The sequence below is a fragment of the Fulmarus glacialis genome, unplaced genomic scaffold (genome assembly GCF_000690835.1).
Source record: "Fulmarus glacialis isolate BGI_N327 unplaced genomic scaffold, ASM69083v1 scaffold39672, whole genome shotgun sequence".
NCBI lineage: Eukaryota > Metazoa > Chordata > Aves > Procellariiformes > Procellariidae > Fulmarus > Fulmarus glacialis.
Genome location: NW_009200506.1, coordinates 5,383 through 24,535, shown reverse-complemented (window position 1 = coordinate 24,535; position 19,153 = coordinate 5,383). Strand labels below are relative to the sequence as shown.

General features: G+C 35.6%; 1 protein-coding gene across 1 annotated transcript in view; it reads right to left on the bottom strand.

Annotated features, from left to right (window-relative positions):
• Nucleotides 1-225: 225 nt before the first annotated feature.
• Nucleotides 226-19,153, bottom strand: part of TPR (translocated promoter region, nuclear basket protein) — a gene marked incomplete at both ends in the record, with an annotated part of 22,832 nt that continues 3,904 nt past the window's right edge. Inside the window, 28 exons of the mRNA XM_009573626.1 lie at nt 226-424; nt 861-1,007; nt 1,390-1,600; nt 1,955-2,085; nt 2,356-2,487; nt 3,207-3,344; nt 3,746-3,893; nt 4,315-4,499; nt 4,588-4,791; nt 5,906-6,022; nt 6,728-6,880; nt 7,876-8,042; nt 8,540-8,708; nt 8,877-9,017; nt 9,735-9,869; nt 10,312-10,474; nt 10,777-10,925; nt 11,011-11,150; nt 11,550-11,713; nt 12,403-12,629; nt 13,163-13,270; nt 13,789-13,986; nt 14,774-14,865; nt 15,848-15,988; nt 16,509-16,596; nt 18,039-18,119; nt 18,245-18,337; nt 19,081-19,148. Of these exons, the coding sequence (XP_009571921.1) occupies nt 226-424; nt 861-1,007; nt 1,390-1,600; nt 1,955-2,085; nt 2,356-2,487; nt 3,207-3,344; nt 3,746-3,893; nt 4,315-4,499; nt 4,588-4,791; nt 5,906-6,022; nt 6,728-6,880; nt 7,876-8,042; nt 8,540-8,708; nt 8,877-9,017; nt 9,735-9,869; nt 10,312-10,474; nt 10,777-10,925; nt 11,011-11,150; nt 11,550-11,713; nt 12,403-12,629; nt 13,163-13,270; nt 13,789-13,986; nt 14,774-14,865; nt 15,848-15,988; nt 16,509-16,596; nt 18,039-18,119; nt 18,245-18,337; nt 19,081-19,148 (4,089 nt within the window). The remainder of the gene's footprint in view (nt 425-860; nt 1,008-1,389; nt 1,601-1,954; nt 2,086-2,355; nt 2,488-3,206; nt 3,345-3,745; nt 3,894-4,314; nt 4,500-4,587; nt 4,792-5,905; nt 6,023-6,727; nt 6,881-7,875; nt 8,043-8,539; nt 8,709-8,876; nt 9,018-9,734; nt 9,870-10,311; nt 10,475-10,776; nt 10,926-11,010; nt 11,151-11,549; nt 11,714-12,402; nt 12,630-13,162; nt 13,271-13,788; nt 13,987-14,773; nt 14,866-15,847; nt 15,989-16,508; nt 16,597-18,038; nt 18,120-18,244; nt 18,338-19,080; nt 19,149-19,153) is intronic.

Here is a 19,153-nt window from a genome sequence, read left to right as displayed (position 1 = left end):
TTACCTCCAGTGTACCTCTAGTTACATAATTCCTTCAGGAGACGATAAAAGTAAAATTTAAGTTTTAGAAGAATTCCTGTAACATCTAATCTAGAAAAAACTTTTCAGTAAAATATGAAGTAGGCCGTATTTTCCTAAGCATCCTGTCTAAATGCTTTTCCATAGGAATAATAAAAAACCCAAACAGAAAAAGACACCTTAAGGACAGAAAAAATATTGTAATACCAGCTAACTGTGCAATTTTCTGCTTGGCCGCAAGCAAGGTCTTCCGAGTTTTCTCTTCCTTCTCAGTGATCTGTTGCCTGAGCTGTTCTTCCTGCGTAGTCTTCTCTTGCAGATCTTGGTGAAAACGAGCAAGTTCTGATTGTAGCTGCGTTATCTGCTCCTGAAGATTTCTAACTTCAGTTTCCTTTTCTGCTATAGTCTAGAGAGAGAGAGAGAGATTGCAGCTATTGGCCATAATCAGCTACTCTGGCAAATATATAGCCTAACAAGCTCCAAGGACCTAGTATTAGCTGGCCACTGTAATAAGGTTAAAAATCTAATCTTCTAATCAACAATAGAGAAGGCCAGTCCTCTCTGAATGCAACAGTTGAGAGAACAGCAGTCTCTTTTCCACTTATTTATTCCAAGAAACAGCATGAGACACACTAAACACAGGATTTAAACCAGGTTTAAGGTCCCTCTTTCCCAACAAGGTAGAGGCACAAATAGGTCACTTCACAATAATTTCTGTGCACACATGCGCACACACACACAGAAAAACACCCTCACATTCTTCAGTTATGCATTTAAGATTGCAGTAGAGCACAATACTCTGAAATTGTTCACTGTTCTTACCTTATTCATGCTGTTCTTACCTTTTGTAAACTTTCAACCTGAGTCTCCAAAGCCTTTGTCTTCACTTCAGCTTGACTGAGAGTGTCTTTCAGCTCTTGTACTTCCTGGACAGAAACTTGTTCTTCTTGTTGTTCTACAAGAGACTGAGTTGACGCTTTGGCAACCATCTGAAATACGTCAAGTGGTATCAGGCTAAAGGGTACTATCTGATTAGAATGTCATTACTTTCACAAGTTGCTTCTGCATGTAAACCAATTGTTTAAAATGTTCTGGGCAAAAGAGCAAAACCCAGGAATTCTAATGAAGGCTAAAGTTCTGTTAAGAATACTGCAAAGTATTAAGTGATACGCAGCTCATGCTTTGTGGCAGTTTGAGCTAACAACAGAATAAACAATGTAATTTTCTGCTTTTCTCTTCACAGATTAAGTATTCATACAGTATTATACTAAGGGAACATGAAGATCATCAGCTAGATTATGCATGACTCTAGATGAAAACATACAAGTTTTTTACAGAATTTCTTTGGAAACAAAGAAAAAGCACATCTACCTTATCATGCTGTGCTTTCAGCTCCTCGTATTGAGTCTTGTACCTGCGCCCAATTTTCTTGACCTGTGTTATAGTTTTCACTTTTTCTTGTATGTCAGCCACTTTAGCATCTAGTTCTTTCTGCAAAGTGTCCTTTTCCGTTCTTACTTTGGTTACTTCATCCTTGAGGCTCTGAACAAGATTCTGGCTTGTAGTCAAGGATGCATTAGTTCTAAATAACAAGAGATTGGAGGAAGATGCAAATGAGATGTTTGACATTGAGCAATATTGAAATGTATTGATTTTTATGTAATATCACAGGCATTATCTGTAGTGAATTATGTTTTCTAGGATTTTGCAATATACAAATTATTCTACAATAGATTAGTTTAGAATAAGTTCAGCTAAAAGACAGTTTCCAAAACAATTCTCACTTCATTTCATCTGCGTATTACCAACCTACACTAAGAATACCAAAGGTTTTATAGTTACACGGAGACAGTTAAGAAGTTACACTTCCAGATACAGCTTTATTTAAAATACTTTGCTTTGCACAAAACTTTTTACTAATTGACTTATACCACACCTGGCTATTTCTGCTTTAAGCCTGCCTGTTTCTTCACTCATTTGTTGTATACGCTTGGTGTTCGCCTCCTTCTCTGAAAGCAGCTTCCGATACTCTTCGAGATCAGTATCCTTCTGTTGACTCAATAAATGCTGAAAGGTTGAGAAAATAGTTTGCGTTTTCATAAGATGATTATACAGTTATATCCAGAAAATCTCTTTGAATTAGAGCTATTGCTTTTGCATTTTGAATTGGAATGCCTATGAATTAGAATAGCCTATTTTGAAGCTACATAAACAATGCTTTATAATTCAAATACATTTCTTAGTTTGTTGTTGTTTTTAAGAAATTTTAGAACTCTTTTGTTTTTTTAGTTCTTTTTTTTTTCCACAACACCTTCCCTGAAAACATGCATTCCCCACCTGGGTCCGGGCTTTCCAGCGTTTAACATCTTCTTCCAACAGCTTTTTCTCTGCCTGCAACATTCCACTTTTCTCACTTAGTTCAGCATTAGACTCTTGTAGAGGTAGAATGTCTGCCTCAAGCTTGCGTACCTGAAAAAACACAACTGGGGATTAAACTCTCTGGATCTTAAGAGATTGAAGGAAATGGAATATGGTAGGCCTTGAACAATGATGGTAAGAGGGACAGAGAACGCAAAACCAACACCCTCAAGAAGTCATGACATAGCTTCTTTTCCAACTCTCTGCCTTTCAGTGGTCAGCTTGGGGCAGGGAGAAGGATGAGGAGCAAGAGGAGGGGATGATCCTACAGAGAGGAAAAAAAAACCCATAGGTATGCCTTCACAATCTTAGATTCTCACTCTTCGTACTTCGGTACAGGAAATCAATTATTAACTACATGTTAGAAGCCAAGCAACACTGCACTGGATTCCATTAAATAACTGACATGTAGAAATGGGAAGAGGCATGCATCTCCCTTTTAAACTCTTAATAAAGCTGTGGTCTGCTCTATATGTATTCCTGTTTTTCATCTATCTGCTGATAATATCCTTGTTACCGGTATACCTCTAGCCAAGGTTAAATGCCGATTTTGAGTTTCATTTAAATGAAACAGTTCAGTTAACCTTTCCAATATTCTAGGGGGACCAACGTCTTCTAAAATTCTAAATGGAAAGTTTCCTCATTTGTATATGTCATAAAGGAATAATCACAATGTAAATAATGTATTTATTGTAGTTAGCAATGATATATCCAGATGTTAATTCATCAGCTCGAATATCTGAAAAATATATGTGAAACTCAGTACTAACCTTTGCTTGAATTTGTTGTAGCTCTTGCTCTAGCCTCTCCTTCTCTTCTCTTAGCATCTTGTTGGTTTCTATCAGTACGTTCATGGTCTCAGTTTTTTTCATTAATTCTTCATGCTGTGCAATGGTTTTTGCTGTTACCTTTTGAAAAGATTTAAACTCAGTCATTTGTTTTGCTTGCACATGCACATATACTTACCCAGACCTCGCATAACACCATCTTTGAAAGCTACCATGGCATTCATTATGCCACATGTACATTCAAAACAAGTAAATATCGCTTAAGAAATAGGAGATGGGGAAAAAAAATGAGAGAAATTATCTTTATTTTCCCTATTTATGTGATTTTGGAATTGCCACACTGCTTCACAGGACTCAGAACAAGACCCTCCATTTGGCTATATAACAACCTCAGTTTAAAAGCTCCCAATTCTTCCAAAACTCTCCATTTTTGGGCACAGGCATCAAAGACAAAGAGTAGAACACAGAGAACAGCCCTCTCTCTACTTATTGAAATTATAACCAATAATATCCAACCATACCTGCACCTTCTCTCTCTCAGCATTGAGACTGTCCTGCAATTCCTGGAGTTCCCTTTCCAGGTGCTCCACTCTCTGACGGTAACGCAAACTCTCCACCTGGGCCACCTCAAATCTAGTTTCTGCAATCTCCTTTTCTCGACGTATAAATCTGCAATAAGAAAATGAACAAAGCATCATGCCAACGAAAATGCAAGACAAAGCATTTTAAGTTGAAGCATTTTATATCTGAAGGTCTACTGAGAAATTGGTTCAGAAAGGTCAAAAAGAAAATCCTAGATAAAAATTCTTGACAATCTACATAAGCCGCCTAAAAACAATGAGAAAAAATCACCTCTATGACACTTTCTTGCCAATCACATTTGCTAAAATCTGATTTAGCTTCCTGTCATAATTGACTCACGTTTTTTTCCTAGGAGTAGAAAGAAATCTCCTCTATTAGGTACTGACGTAGAACAACCACCTCCTACGTAGCAAAAAAGCGCTTAAATTTTATACATTATCCTACAGAACTATTTAATTTGGCAACCAATTTACAACCACTGAGAGAATGAGCCCAGAGCTAGATTTACCTAAGAATTTCTAAGATTTGTTCCTGGGATTTGCCTTCCTCATTGAGAGAAACATTCACTGCAGTTGGCATGGCTTCTTTCATAGAGGTCACCATCTTATCACTCAGACTTTCCAGCTGTTCATGTAACAATCGATTTTGGTTTTCCAAATCTTCACAGCGGGATGCAAGTTTTGAAGCTTCATCCTACAACAAAATTGTTCAGTGGCTGTGAATTCTGTGGCTGAATTTCTGTTAACTGAAAAAACCACTGAAACCATAAAACCAATCATACCTTAATCATTCTCTCTCTCTCTTCCCAGGAGGCTTTGCACTCCAACAATTCAGACTCAGCTTTCTGAGCAGCTTCCTCTAGCTGCTGCCTTACCGCTGCATTCTTGGCAACTTGGTCTTTAATAGCCTGTAATGCTTCAACATCAGCAGCATGAAGCATTAATTCCCGTTCATATTTATTTTGAGCTTCAGAAGCCATCTTTGCCTGCAGGAAGAAAAAAAACAGAAAGAAAAGATTATTACCTTTAGTGTTATATCTGTATGTACAAAGAGATTCTCAAATTCTAAACAAAATCAGTAACCACTAATCAAAAAGAAAATCACTGGCCAAATACTTTGTCATTCTCAAGTACAAAAAAAAAAACCAAACAAAAACGGATAAGCTTAGTATGGTTCCCTTAAAGAAATCACTATTTTTTAAAAAAAATCAGAATTTGAAATAATTTTCTTTGAGTAGCTAGAAGGAGGACGTACTTCTATAGTTACTCTACAATCAAGCCTCTTGCTGCAGATTCTGCACGGGTAACAGGCAGGTATTAGTCTAAGAACATCCACTGGTTACTTTTACATGTGAACGGGCAAAGATATTTACTGCATGAGGTTAAAAAGCTAAGGACAGACTATGGTCATAGTATTAGCTGAAAAACATGGAAATGCCTGTCTACTAAATTTTGGGTTGGATTAAACAACAGCCAAAAGTTTTTCTACATCCTTTACACTGATCAGTGTTGCTGGAATTATCACCTGCAGAAAAGTAGATTCCCTTTAAATAACAGCTGGTAACAAGACAATCTTATCAGGTGCTGCTAAATATCCCCACAGCATTAAATTGCCCCACAGTTTTAAAAGATGACAATTATGTTTCAGGTTAGAAAGATTTTTTCCCCATCGTCTTGTTGTGAGAATTCAGTTTTCTTTTTTGCTCTCCCCTCAGAAGAGTGAGGTAGCAATTCATTAAAAACAGTTAGTTACATTCCCCAATCAATTTTTTTACATAATGAAACAGACCTCAGAAACAGTAATCCATTGCATCTTCTGTTGTTTTCTTAAACATGACACAAACTGTGCTTGCAGCACAACTTTATATTCAAAGTCAGTTTAATTGATATTACCACAATGTTTGATCAGGCAGAAGAATGACGCACTAATAAGCAGCTGTTCACAAAATAGAGAAAGTGCTCTTACAGCGCTTTTCTTGCCTCCACAAGTCTCTGACCAGCAGCACTACCTTTAAAAAACGTTTTGAGTTCAACTGAAAAACAATGAAAAACTAACATTAAGTTTACTACCTCTGGCTAAAATAAGCAAATACTACATACTTGCTCCTGGCAGTCACGTCTGGCTTGTTGTTCATTACTTAGAGCTGTGCTGGCTCTCTGAAGAGCTTCCTGAACTTCTGATTGCACGGTTGACAGACTCTTCTTTAGTTCTGATAGCTATAAGGGATGGGGGTGGGGGGGAACAACAAAAAACAAAACAAGAACAAAACCAAGACTAAATGGCAAAGTATTTCACAGAGTATTGAACACAGCAAGGCTTTGAATGCAGACAGTCATGAATAATGTAGAACCAAAGGTGGTTATTTTATTTACCTTTTTTTTTTAATACTAATTTTAATCTAAAGAGAAATACTTTCAAGATTTTGACTTATTAACATACAGAGCTCTTTCCTGGTAAAAACATGTTACTGTTCTTTCAGAGTCAGGCCTGCAGTAATTCTAGCTGCAGTCATCTTGTTTCTTTGAACCCCAACAAGAGCCCAGACATAAACCCAACAAATAAGGGCACAGACCACTCTAGTTTTAAAATACGTGTACGCTACAAATTTGGTTTTGGCTCATGTTCCAGAAAGGGTTTTCTGAAACCTTTCTCAAAAGCTTTACTTGTGTTTTTCTGCAAACAGTGCTCAAAGTTCAGGAAGATAGTGACAGCTTTAAATACACAACCACCTTAACAAAGTGATAAGGTTAATGTACTACTCATGTTTGGAAACCTCTCAAATTTAGTTAGCCATCATAAAAGATTTAGTTTTGGATGCTACTATACTGTGAAAACAAATTGAATTTTAGGGAATGATGTAAAAGCACATTCTTGTGGACTCTCTACAAGGGAGTTTAAGGGAGGACGCATTCAGTGCATACCTGTTGTTCCATATTCTCCACAGCTTTACGTTTCTCCTCTTGCAGTTCTTGCTTTTCTTTCTCTGACTCCATCAGCTTCTTTTCCAGCTGTGCTTGATACTCTGAAGATTCCTTCAGACGAGTTTCAACTGTTGCACGAACTTCCTCTGTCACCTTCATTAAAACCCATCATAAGAGATCAGTGTTTTTTTCCCTTAAAATATGGTATTCTGATGTGAAACCACTGTTTTATTAACAATTTAAAGCCAGAACAGGTATTCTCAGCATCTCACTTAGAACAAACTGAAAATGTGGAAAATCACAAATACCATTGAAAATATAGATTTTTTTTTTTTTTTATTTCCCTTCAAAGCTGCAATACTTCATGAAGGACATCTAAGAACAGTTTCAGGTGACTACACTCAAGAGTGCAGCATCAAGCATATCTTTTTATTACACACTAAAGTCTGCAATACTGTTAAAGCCTATCAAGCCACAACGAAGTTTTTACAGTAACAGAACACAGACAGGCAGAGAACTTGGACACTAGACAAACAGCACTCCATCGTCTACTGATGCTGTAACTTCAGTGGAAAAAAAACCAGAATTCTGTCTCCCCAGTCTATCTTATTTTGACACGCTGAACAGCTTGGAAGAACAGGCTTCGTTTGCTATTAACATAGTGGAGTATATGACAGATTGGAAGGCTGTTCTTACAGCTTTTCCCGTGAATACCACATACAGTGTTCTTTTGCATCACTGAAGACCTTAGTGACGCAGAAGGTGTGAATTTAACTTCTTTTGATTGAGAGCTAATTAATATTTTTAATCATTGATCACAGGGTTATAAGGAAGAGTTTTTAAAAGTCAATTCCCCTCCTTCAAAGGAAGACATTGGCAGAGTACAGCTTTCAGTCAAATTTACAATTCAACGTTTTAAAAATATGCTGCAAAAAGGTTTAATATTTCCACGATTAAAAGTGTTTCTAACAAAATTGTCTAAAATACGGTCTCACTACATTATATTCTAATGCCTTCTAAACTAACTTTAGGTTTTTTGTAATTCCTCCCATAATTCTACAGACCGTACTGTACTGTAGCAAAAAAAACCCCAAACAAACCATCTTTCATTTCTGTTTTCGCTCTAATAAACAATGGTAACTACTTACTTGTTTTTCCTTATTAAGGGATTCCTCTAGACTAAGAACCATGGCCCTGTACTGTTCCACATTACTAGAACTAGTCTTGAGTCTTTCTCTGAGGTCATTAACTTGTTCGTCAGCTTGTCTTAGTCGACTTACAAGATCATCCACATCTTCATTTGTATTAGGCTGACCTATAATATTAGAACACATTCATTAACCAATGAAGTTTAATTCAGTTTTTTAAACCACTGTTCTGTTGAAAACTGAAGTGTTTTTAGGATAATAACATGGAAAAAACAATCACCCTCACAAAACTTCCCTAAATAAAATTGTCAGCCCTAACCAAAATAGTGGCTTACAATATACATTGTTGATTCAGACAAAAAAAATTGGCTATTTAAAAAAAGTCACCTAACAGACTTAAGTTCTTTCAAATAAAAATAAAAAGAACCCTTTAATAAGTTTTGCTTTATTTTTCCCCTTTGTCAAAGACTGATTGGACATTAATTTTGCTTTAACAAATCATCCTGGTTACCATTTGTTTGAATATGTGATCATAATAATGAAGAGGTTTATTATTTAGTGTACTGTCCTCCTAATTCTAAATTATTATGAATTATGAATTTTACCAGTCTGCAGACAGCAATGGTTAACTTAAAGAGAAATTCAATGTAGAAAAACATCTTACCTTTCCCTGGAGCCCTCTGGGATGACTGAGATGCTAGCTGAGCCTCTGTATTGTTAAGCTGCTGTTTCAACATCGCAGTTTCTTTCTGGGCATTCTTCAAAAGTTCCTTTGTGTTTGTGTGACGGTTTATCTCAGTCTCGAGTTGCCTCTTAAGATCCAGGATATGAACCTCAAAATACAAGGTTCTTAAACTTGTAATTATTCACAAACGGCACAAAATCAAGTATGTTTATAAATTTCACATATGAAAATCAATGCACTGTAAGCTGGCAGAAGCCATGCAACTGTGGTTTTATTTTCACTAAAACAAGTTTAGCATATTTACAATTATACTTACCTCTTGATTTTTGGTAAGGGAATGTCTTTGTTCCATCTCACTTTCTAGTTTCTTCTTCAGCTGAGCTATCTCACGCTCTAGCTTTTCTATCTGATTATTGAGTCTTTGTTTTGTTTCTGTCTCGGACCTCTCCAGTATTCCCTGATAAAAAAGCATAATGTACTATGCTTACAATACACTTTAATAATTTTCTTCTGAGTTACTGCAGCACTTCATATAAAGTTGTCACAACACTCCTCCCACCCACAAAATAATTATTGCAGGGAGCAAGCAATAATAGGTAGATATAGAAAATTACAAAACAGTAAGTATTATCAGAAGAAAATCTATTATCCATGGAGCCTAATTCCAGGGATTAAAAAAACCCCAAAAGATCTACTACAGAAATAGAATTCAGTCACATGACAAAACGTGCAACCTTAAATATTTATGCTCTAATAGTCAATACACCTTATAATAGAAGATAAAAAAGTATGTAAGTAAATATACCTTAAAACAATAGGAAAATAAACTACCAAGGTAAATTTTGCTATCATAAAAATTAACATACAGATTTTTTTCCTTTCACTTTGTTTCATGTGTTTTGTTTCCATTTTATTGTGAAAACCATTCTCATCAACTCAAAATTCTCAGGACTTTGCCCAGGCAAATAACAGAGTATCATAATTTAGGACAGGAATAACAAACTTGCTTAAACAAGTTGCCCAAGTATTTTATGTTCAGTGTCAATTTGTAACAGAAAAAAAAAAAATCCACTTTAAGATCCAATCCCATGACTGTTGAAGTTGATTTTGATGGGCATTTATTGAAAACTCTGAAAGACAGACCGGACTTGGACATAAGAATAATACCACATACCTGAATAGTTCGCAAATTAGTAAGCAGCAAGTTCTGTCCTCTTTGTTCAACTAATAAAGATTCACGTTGCTGAGTCAAACGCACATCTGACATCTTCAAGATATCTTTCTCTTTTTTTAAGTTTTCTGCTCTGACCTTTAAGACAGCAAGTAATAACAAGACCTTTGTTATCAATCGCAAATCTGTTCATTAATTTTAATTTGGACAATATTATTTTTATGATCAGTTAATAATATTTTCAAAAAAAGCTTTTAAGATTACAGATTATAAATTAAAATTCATGCAAATTAAGCCAACAACAGTAAGAACACAACTGTTTCACTAATCACATTCTGTTTTCTCTGTAAATTGAAACACCTTTGGAATGCTGTTCCATCTTCACTCACTACTTGAGATATTTTGCAGAATGTTACAAATGTACGCACCAAATATACATGCACACAAGCTTTTACAAATTTAATTGCTGATGCACTCAAAAGGCCACACATTCAAGTTCTGACAGCTTTCAAGATAATCACAAGAAAAACTCTTGTGCAAACTTGACATATCTAGGAGTATAATACACTGTATTACTAACCTCTGCCACTGCCAGTTTTTCATTAGCTCCCCTGAGGTCTTGAGTCATAGTGTTAATTATCTGCTCTTGCTTCTGAGTTGTTGCTGTGAGTTTCTGGGTTCTTTCATGCAGAGATGTTATTTCTCGACGATAGCCTTCAACGTTATCCTGCAGCATTTCATAACTTCACATGGAACAACAAAGCAAAGTATATGTTTGCCACATTAAATTGTTTAATTGCAAGAGGTGTATGTACACAGCCATATGTTTCATGTTCTTGGCATCAGTTTTCACACGTGTGGCTTACTCGGCTAGAAGGTATACTCTTGATCCCACTTTCACCATTTCCTTTGTGTTCTTTAATAGAATAGACAATGTTAATGTTTAACTGGCAACTCTTCCTGAGCAAATGATATCAAGGAGTCAACATGATTCTATTGATAGAGAACACATACATAAGGCAATGAAATAAAATAGCTGATTTACCGTTTGGAGGCAAATTCCAGCTGTGTGGATATCTTTGCATTTTGTGACCTCAAGTCTGTGACCTGCTCCTGAAGCTTTTCATTTTGTTCATTCAGCAACTTGTCATTCTCCGCCTTTTCTTTTTTATAGTTCTCAAAAACTTCCTGCAACTACATCAAAGAATAGACATTAAAGTGCTTACAAGAGTAAAAAGGAACAGTAATAGCTTTCCCCTGTGTTTACTGAAAAATATACCTGCTTAAGTGCAGCCTTAGCCTCCACCGTCTCCACTGACTCAGTCATTGACACTGGAGCAGGAGTTGACATTGCTTGAGGTAAATTTGGGCGCTTTGGAGTAGATGTAAGAGAAATCTCCTCTGGTAATATACCTGAAGCTAAGAAAAGATAAACAGGATTTTAAAGGCAACAATTGAATGAATGCTTGCCAAAGCAGAAGATCATATAATCATGCTGAAATATGGCTAAAACCAATACTGTATTGCTGGGAAAGTCTTGAGCATTCCTGAGCAACTCATTCTTTACACCTACAATATGCTAACCAGAACACACATAGTCACCACTACATCTCAGTCATTATGTAGCAAGTTATTAAACTGTAAAAATAAAGTTGTGTCTAAATCCAAATCCATGGGTTTTCCAGGGAGTAAGGGTAAAAGTTAAATACCAGATTAACAGAAGTGACTAGCACCATTAGAGCACCATTACTGAAAATTCACAACAAATGACAATTTTTTTTTTTTCCCCCCTCAATGTTGCAGAGATGTGAAGCTTACCTTGCAAAGGAATGATAGCTCCTGTGGTCTGTGCCAACAATATGCGGAACATATCACGCTGACGAACTATAGATTCAACAAGCTGCAACTGATGATGACGTGATTCACGCAGTTTTTCTAGCTCATTGAGAGCTTCCTCAAGCTGACTCTGAAGCTCAGAAATCCTGAAACCAACAATAGTTGTTTTCAGTAATATACACAGCGAGGCATATAACCCCTGCATTTTGTCCCAAGTCCTTCAGTGTACGTTTATCGCATCTTTGAAAGTTAAGCACCACTGAGATTTTTGAGCAAACTTATAGAAAGATTGGCCTTCGGGCTTGCCATTTTGTAGATGACAAAGAAAGCAGGCCTCTTCCATGAAAAGCAGAACAGAGTTAATTCTATTCATGTGAATAACTTCAACCAACAGTCAGTAGCATGAACAGAGAATCAGGCTAAGAACTTTAAATGCAGAATTACAGTATCTGCGGGTTTACAGCTAGTGTATTAGATATGCACATATTCAATTTTTTTGTTCAGCTAACAGGAATGAAAACTTATCTTTTTTGAAAAACAGCTCCGTTGTGTGAAATCACATTCAATAAAAGACCGACAATTATTTTTACTTTGGATTTTGATGAGAGGACCTATTACAAGACATATAGCTATAAAGCCATTTTAATCTAAAACTGCAGACAACGTTTCTTAATAACGATTTGCCTTTATGAATTATAGATGCTCATGAGCATATGCACAGTTACATATGCACATGCACACAATTAATAATGATCAGAAGCAAAAAAATGAAGTGTTTGAATAAATCTGTTACTATTTAGTATAAACAGTTTACTAGAAAGAACAGATAATTTACTTAGATGACGTCGTTTCTTGCTCTTCTTTTTCTCTAGCCTCTCCCAGCTCCCGAAGAGCCACCAATAGACGCTGATTCTGCTGCTGAAGTTCTTCAATATTTCTGTAAGAGACTAGATGTTGAGATATCACTTCAGAAGAGCTACTGATGTCAGCGGAGCTCACTTCTTCATCACGAATCACATGATTGCCTCTAGCTTCTTCAAGTTCCATTAAAAGCACATGAATCTGAAAGAGAACATTCTAGCGTAAGACTTGCACACAGATTCAAAAGTTCACTCTGAAAAACAGTATGTTAAAGTACTTGGAAATTAAGTAAATTTTTTCCTACAACATACAAACTATTACAATCAATTAATACTCATAAGATAATTACATTATAGAAGAAACAGTTTGACAAAAGGAAACCACATCAAAATCAGAAGTAGATATTCTGTGCTCAGTTCTGCGAACAGATCACAGGACATTCCAATCAAACAAACAAAGAAGTCGTATATACAAGTTTTCCACTTAGATGTTTAACAACATTATCCTAAAGGAGCATCACTCCTATCCAGCTAAACTTATTCTAATTTTGTAAGCAGAAATGTAAATATCACATTTTCCAAAGGAGAAGTTTTTAACATCACTAAGGCTGTTATGACAACCAAAGTGTACATGACTGTGGCTGAACAAAACTTCCAAGTAACCTTCAGAAATACAGCACCATGTTAATAAATAAATTGCAAATAGTAATTTAACCATAGCAATATTTGTTCTACCTGCTGTGAAAGGTCTTTTACTTGTATTTCCAGTCTCTGGTTTTCTCTTTCAAGCAGAGAAGCATGCTTATTGGCTTTATCAGCGTCCTCCTGCAATCGCTGGATTTCCTGCAAGCATACAAACATTAAGAAACACGTAGCAATTAAACTCAGACACATTTCTTTCCAGAGGGATAATGTAATTTAGAGAGACATGCCTTGTGAATCAAACTACGTTTCACGTCTTTAAAGTTACACTCCAAAGGTTAAACTCCACATATTTAGGAATCAAAAACCATGCTCTTTCATGCTGTATTAGTGTATGTATCAAAATTAATGGGAAGGGGGCACCGAAGTCCAATTTTATTTCTTTGGACTTTGTTTATAAAGAATTCTACTCTCTCAGAAAATCAAGAGATTGTAAGTCACCATATTTAAGCCTTCACTATAAAAATCTCTGAAAAATGTTGTTTCTGTAAAATACTGCATGCAGTCCAATAAATCACAAGCTAGAAAGTTCAACAGATATTTTCCCACAAAAAGTTGACCAAAAGATCCATTTTATACATTTACTAACAGTAATTAGGATTAAAGAATTAAAAATCCATTTTTCCGTAATTTTACATGCTCTTTTATTTTATACTGACCTTCATAGCTTGTTCAAGCTTTGCAGACAGACTAGCAACAGCTTTTTGGGAACGCTCAAATTCTTCACGCTGGCGTTTTAAGATTGGTGCCTTGGCTTCTACTTCCTGCACTATTTCATCCAAATATTTATTGATTCTCTTATTCTCCAGCTTTTCCAAAAGCAACTGATCCTGAGTTTCTACATATGCATTGTACAGCTGCAACAAAAGATTTTTTTTTTTAAATATGCCTGTCCAGATGTATCAAAGAACCACTAGTAATTACATAATTCATACCTTAAGGTGGTATAATTTTATAAAACTCTAAACTAATTAATTCAGAGAAACAAGTTGGACTTTTAAAAAAATGTGGTTTTAGGACTCATACCATGGCAAAGCAGTTTATCCCTATTAATTTTAAAATGGCAAACTTTTATAGTGCAACTGTATGCAATAAAAGAATTCTATGTAAAATGGACAGATCTTAAGCAAGTTTAAGACAACAGAAACATCAAAACTAGCATCACAAAAGAAAGCAGCAAGCACAGAAGAAAGTAATTTAATGGCTGGACAAAATGACCAATAACAAACAAAATAAAAATAATAAATGCATAAATAAAAGTGTAAAAATACCCCTAGAATATTTACAACCTATCACTATGTTAATTTTTTCCTGCAAGTATAAGCCAAATGTGCAGCAGTACCAATTAAAAAAAAAAAAAAGCTCCTGCCAAAAATGCAAAAATTTATGTACACAAAAACACGTCAGAACCAAAAGACCCTACAAATGTTTTCACCTACTAAGAAAAACTGTAAGGTATATTGAAAAAAATCCCAATAACTTAGCTAGCAAAGTCTGCCTGAAATGCATGCAAAAATTTCATCGACTTCAGTCAGGCATTACACCAAGTCCAAAACAGTGAATGAAGCCTGCACCCTTATATTATTAACGTATTTCTGTTGGCATTTCAAGGGCCTTGAAATTGAGGAGTTTCTTCTCACTTACCTCAGTTAATTTCATTCCAGGCTTGACTACTTTAGCTACTGCTGCAGCAGTGGGAGACATAGCTGCCAGTTCCTCCTCAGACAATATGGCTCCTGAAGACATAATCCCACCAATTACCATTAAAAACTGGAATAATTCCCATCATAAATATTCTTTATTAATATAAAGAATGTCTTCACACACCTTTGTGCTTTATAACTACTGTATTTTAAATCACTATTTTAAGTCCTTAAAGTTGCTGGTTTAAGAGTTTTCTGTCATCTATATTATACATATATATGTGCAAGTGACTGGTATTATATACAATATTCCATGTCATACATTATCAAGGTCTCTGACTATTAATTTGAAATGCTGAAAAGCTTTTGCTATCAGACTTTTAAAATTTAGATGATTTCTGAACGTAAGCAATTGAAATCGCTGGAGCAAAGCTTAACATCAGATTTCTCAGCAAACTGCAGGAGGTTTACTGTGGCAAAGCACTTGTTTACTTTCACTAAATTAACATAGGGAGATAGCAGATATACTTCATGTCTCTCTGTTCCTTCCTGCTCTGATCTCTCTTTCCTTTAGAAATAACCTATATGCAGCAAACAGACTCTTCTTTAACACAAAAATGATAGAACTAGAACAGTGGATATTGAGCAAGATTTAATGTCAAATAGAAATTTAAGGACAGAGGTTTGCTTTCCATTGCTTTTAAAATTTTTTTTAAGAGGAAAGTAAGCAGTTTATCAACCCCACTCCCCTCTCCAGAAAACCATTAAAAGCATGATTCAGCCTTAAAGAAACGTTTCCTCTCCCTTTTCTTTGAAAAGGTAAGTCAGATTAACAAAAGAACTTCAAAAACCATTTTGATAGAAATGCACTTTCTGGTGGGGAAAAAAAATAGATATATACACACACATACACACATGAAAAAGCTTTTAAAATTCATGATTAGAAATGACCAAAGATGAATTAAGATTAATGCACTTACTTCCTATAGAAATTCAGCATAGTATTTTCATGCAAGACCACTTACAATAGAAAGCCTGAGGCTTTAGGTATTTTAGTTCCCAATGTGACCCCTACCTTTACGCTTTGTAGCAGACAGTAAATCATTAGCATTCTCCAGCTCCTTTTCCAGTTTACTGATCTTCTCTCTCAGTTCTTTTTCCATTACAGCTTTTGACTCTTCCATCTCAGCCAAATGCTCCTGGGTTGCTTTATTAGCTAAAATCAAATCAGACAAGCAGTTTGTTGTGTTGTGGTTGTTTGTATTTTTTCCTTTTAAAAAGACCAAAATTTGCATATGTACCTTAAATTTTACTTTAACTTTATATGATCTGCAGAAGCTCATGCTGATGAGAAAACTCAGTAGCATGACAGAAGCATGAACTGCTGCCTATCACCTTTGCTTAGAAGAGGGCTAAAATATGACCTGTCCTTTTATCAGTGAAAAGGAATCTAAAACAAGAAACTAAAATGAAAACACATCTTGCAAAATCAGATCCTCTCATCAAAATCCAAAGTAAAATTCCAGGTATATTTGAAGATAGTTCCTCCCCACACACACCCTCCCAAGTAAAGTCACATAAAATTTTTGTTACAAAGTGACTGACGTTTCCACCATCCCAAAAGCCTAATGAAGTTCTTTTCATAAACACTCAATACCTATTTTTCAATGCGTCAAGGCAGTTACAAAGGAGCGTAACTGTTCTGTTCCATCTGCCATTTCTCACCCACAGCTTACCTTCACCTGCTTCCTTCAGCAGCTTGTGCAGCTCTTCTACTGCTCCTGTCAGTTCATTGCTCTTTGCCTCTGAGTCATCAGCAGCACTCTAAATAAAAGCATTTTGTTTAACCTTTTATTACACAGTAATAACAATATTTTTATAAGAAAGCTCAAACTGACCGAAAATTATGAACATGCAGCTTTTGAGTGAAATGCTGAAAGATTCACCTAAACTGGACAATTCTCTTTCCACTTGGATTAAGTCTCACTTTGACACAAACTGCCCATCTGAGAGTAAGAAGTGTCAGACATTGATTTGATATGACAAATCCAAATAAAATGTATGCCCTTTAGCTGCTTTATAGCTAGTGCTGGCTTTGTTCCTTCTCTTCACTAAAGAAAATCTGGAGGAATTTTAAGTACTCAATTATGATCATTCTGAAAAATTTGGTATTTTTAGGGAATCTTATATAAACAGTTTATATTTCTTTGCTTCCAGCTAAATATCTCAGAAGTGCAAGACTGTACAATACTTCAGCAATTCTGCAAGTCCATTAGAGACAACTGAAATAAAGTTAATTCAACTTTTGCTAATCAGCGAAGTCTCAGAATAGGCTCTCATGGGAGGGCACTCAATCTCGATGCTTTTAATATCAGGTCAGACAAATATGTCAGCAGTTACAAGTACGCAGCAAAGCCTACATTAAGCGGAAGACAAACCTTTAAGCCCCTTCAAATCAATGATTCTGTAATAAAAGCATGAATGAATAGGAGTAAAAAAAAAAAACAAAACACCACAAACAAAACAAAATTAAAAAGTAAATAGTAATGCATTATGCTCCAGAAAAGCTAGCTATTGACTTGCTGTTCAATGAAGGGATATCAGTTTACGTCTAATCAGACAAAAGTATTAATGCAGAACTCAGAATTACGCAGGGTAGAATGTTTATGCGGGTATCTATGCAATAAAACTCAGGAAACAGAACTCATTTAACCTGGGTAAACTAAAGAGTAATCGGTTGTCCTCTTTAGGTGACTTTGCCTCAGTCAATATGCTATAGGATATTTTTCACACTCTGAGCCGACAAAACAAACAAACATCACTTGTTTAGATGGTGCTTATTTGACCCAATACATGACATTCAGCTGTGTCTTAATCAGACCACTAACACTTGCAATGTTATTTGAAATTAACTTCTGCTAACCAAACTCAGAAAAATCTCTTGCATAGTCGTATTTTACATACAAACCTTTACCTCCCAATACAACATCGCAAGACATAACCACATCCATACAACATGAAGCCTCAAAACCACGAGCATAAAGTTACTATTTTAACCCCACTTTTACTTAATCTACAAAATGACCCAAGCAATGTAAGATTTCAAAAGCTGCCTAAGACAGCAGCAAAGAAAATGTTTTAGATGTTTCACAACGTTTTGCAATGGAAGTTAAGTCTTCCCCACATCCACATTTTGTGGGGAAAACAAACACAAAACTGGCCTGCATTACATTTAATGCTAAGATTCAGCCCCAAGTAAAACTCACCTTATACAAATTGGATAATTTTATGTGGGCATTCAGTTCATTGTGAAATCTTTCCTCCATACCACCTTGCTGGTCTTTTGCCTAGTAAATTAAAGAAGAGACAGGGTGCGGGAGCATTCCACTATTTCTATTTGACACATTTTCTAATTTAATTTGTAGAAGCAACTGTAACGCATATATTTCACATATATTTCAAGTTGTCTTACCTCCTTCAGTTTATTCAGAAGGTCTTCCACATGCTTCTGAAGATTTTCATTTGACTGTTTTAAGCTGTTTACCTGTTCCTCCATTCTGGAAACCTGTTCAAAGAATAAATGAGAACACCATGTATAAATTTGTCCTTCCAGTCCAGTTTATTTTGGAAAATACCTATCTCATAGTTTTTTACTTTAAAAAAACCCCTAAAGTTCCAGAAAGAGCATACATGATTAAGTTTTCTAACAGTCTTTGCTCCCATGCATTCAGCTAAATGAAAAAGTGAGAGTCCCCAAACTGCTCTGATTATGCATAACCAAATAAACCCACAAGCCTTAGTGGAGCTAAGTGCCACAGAAAACCTGACCAATTGTCACAGGTGTTAAAGAAACTGCTCAGGTACCCAAACAGAAGCTCAGTGAAGCTGAGTATTTTCAAAATACAGCCATTGATTCTGCCATGTATTTTGTTGCAGGAGAACAAAAATATCATCACCCCACTCCCCAAAGAATGTTAAGTCAGATCCTTCTGCCCCTTCGCCTTATTAAGAATTGTATTCCCATACATTGTTAATGGCATTATACCATTATATAGCTTTGTTATCAGCGACTCCAAAATTTCTAGATTGTAATTAAAATCTTTGATTTTTCTATTTTAGATAATGGCAACTATACGTATTCCTTAAAAATCACAAGTTAAAAGAACGAACACCTCCTTATCAATTGCAAAACATACTTTTTTTTTTTTTTTACTCAGATACAGTTATGTAAGTACTTGGTTTTGTTTAATACAGTTAATCAGAAGATATAATTTGTAAGAAATGGCAAAAGCACAGTAATTACACGACCTCCTCCTTCTTGTTCTCCAGATTACATTTAAGCTCCAAGATTTCATTGCCTTTCTCCCTGGCAGTATGTAGA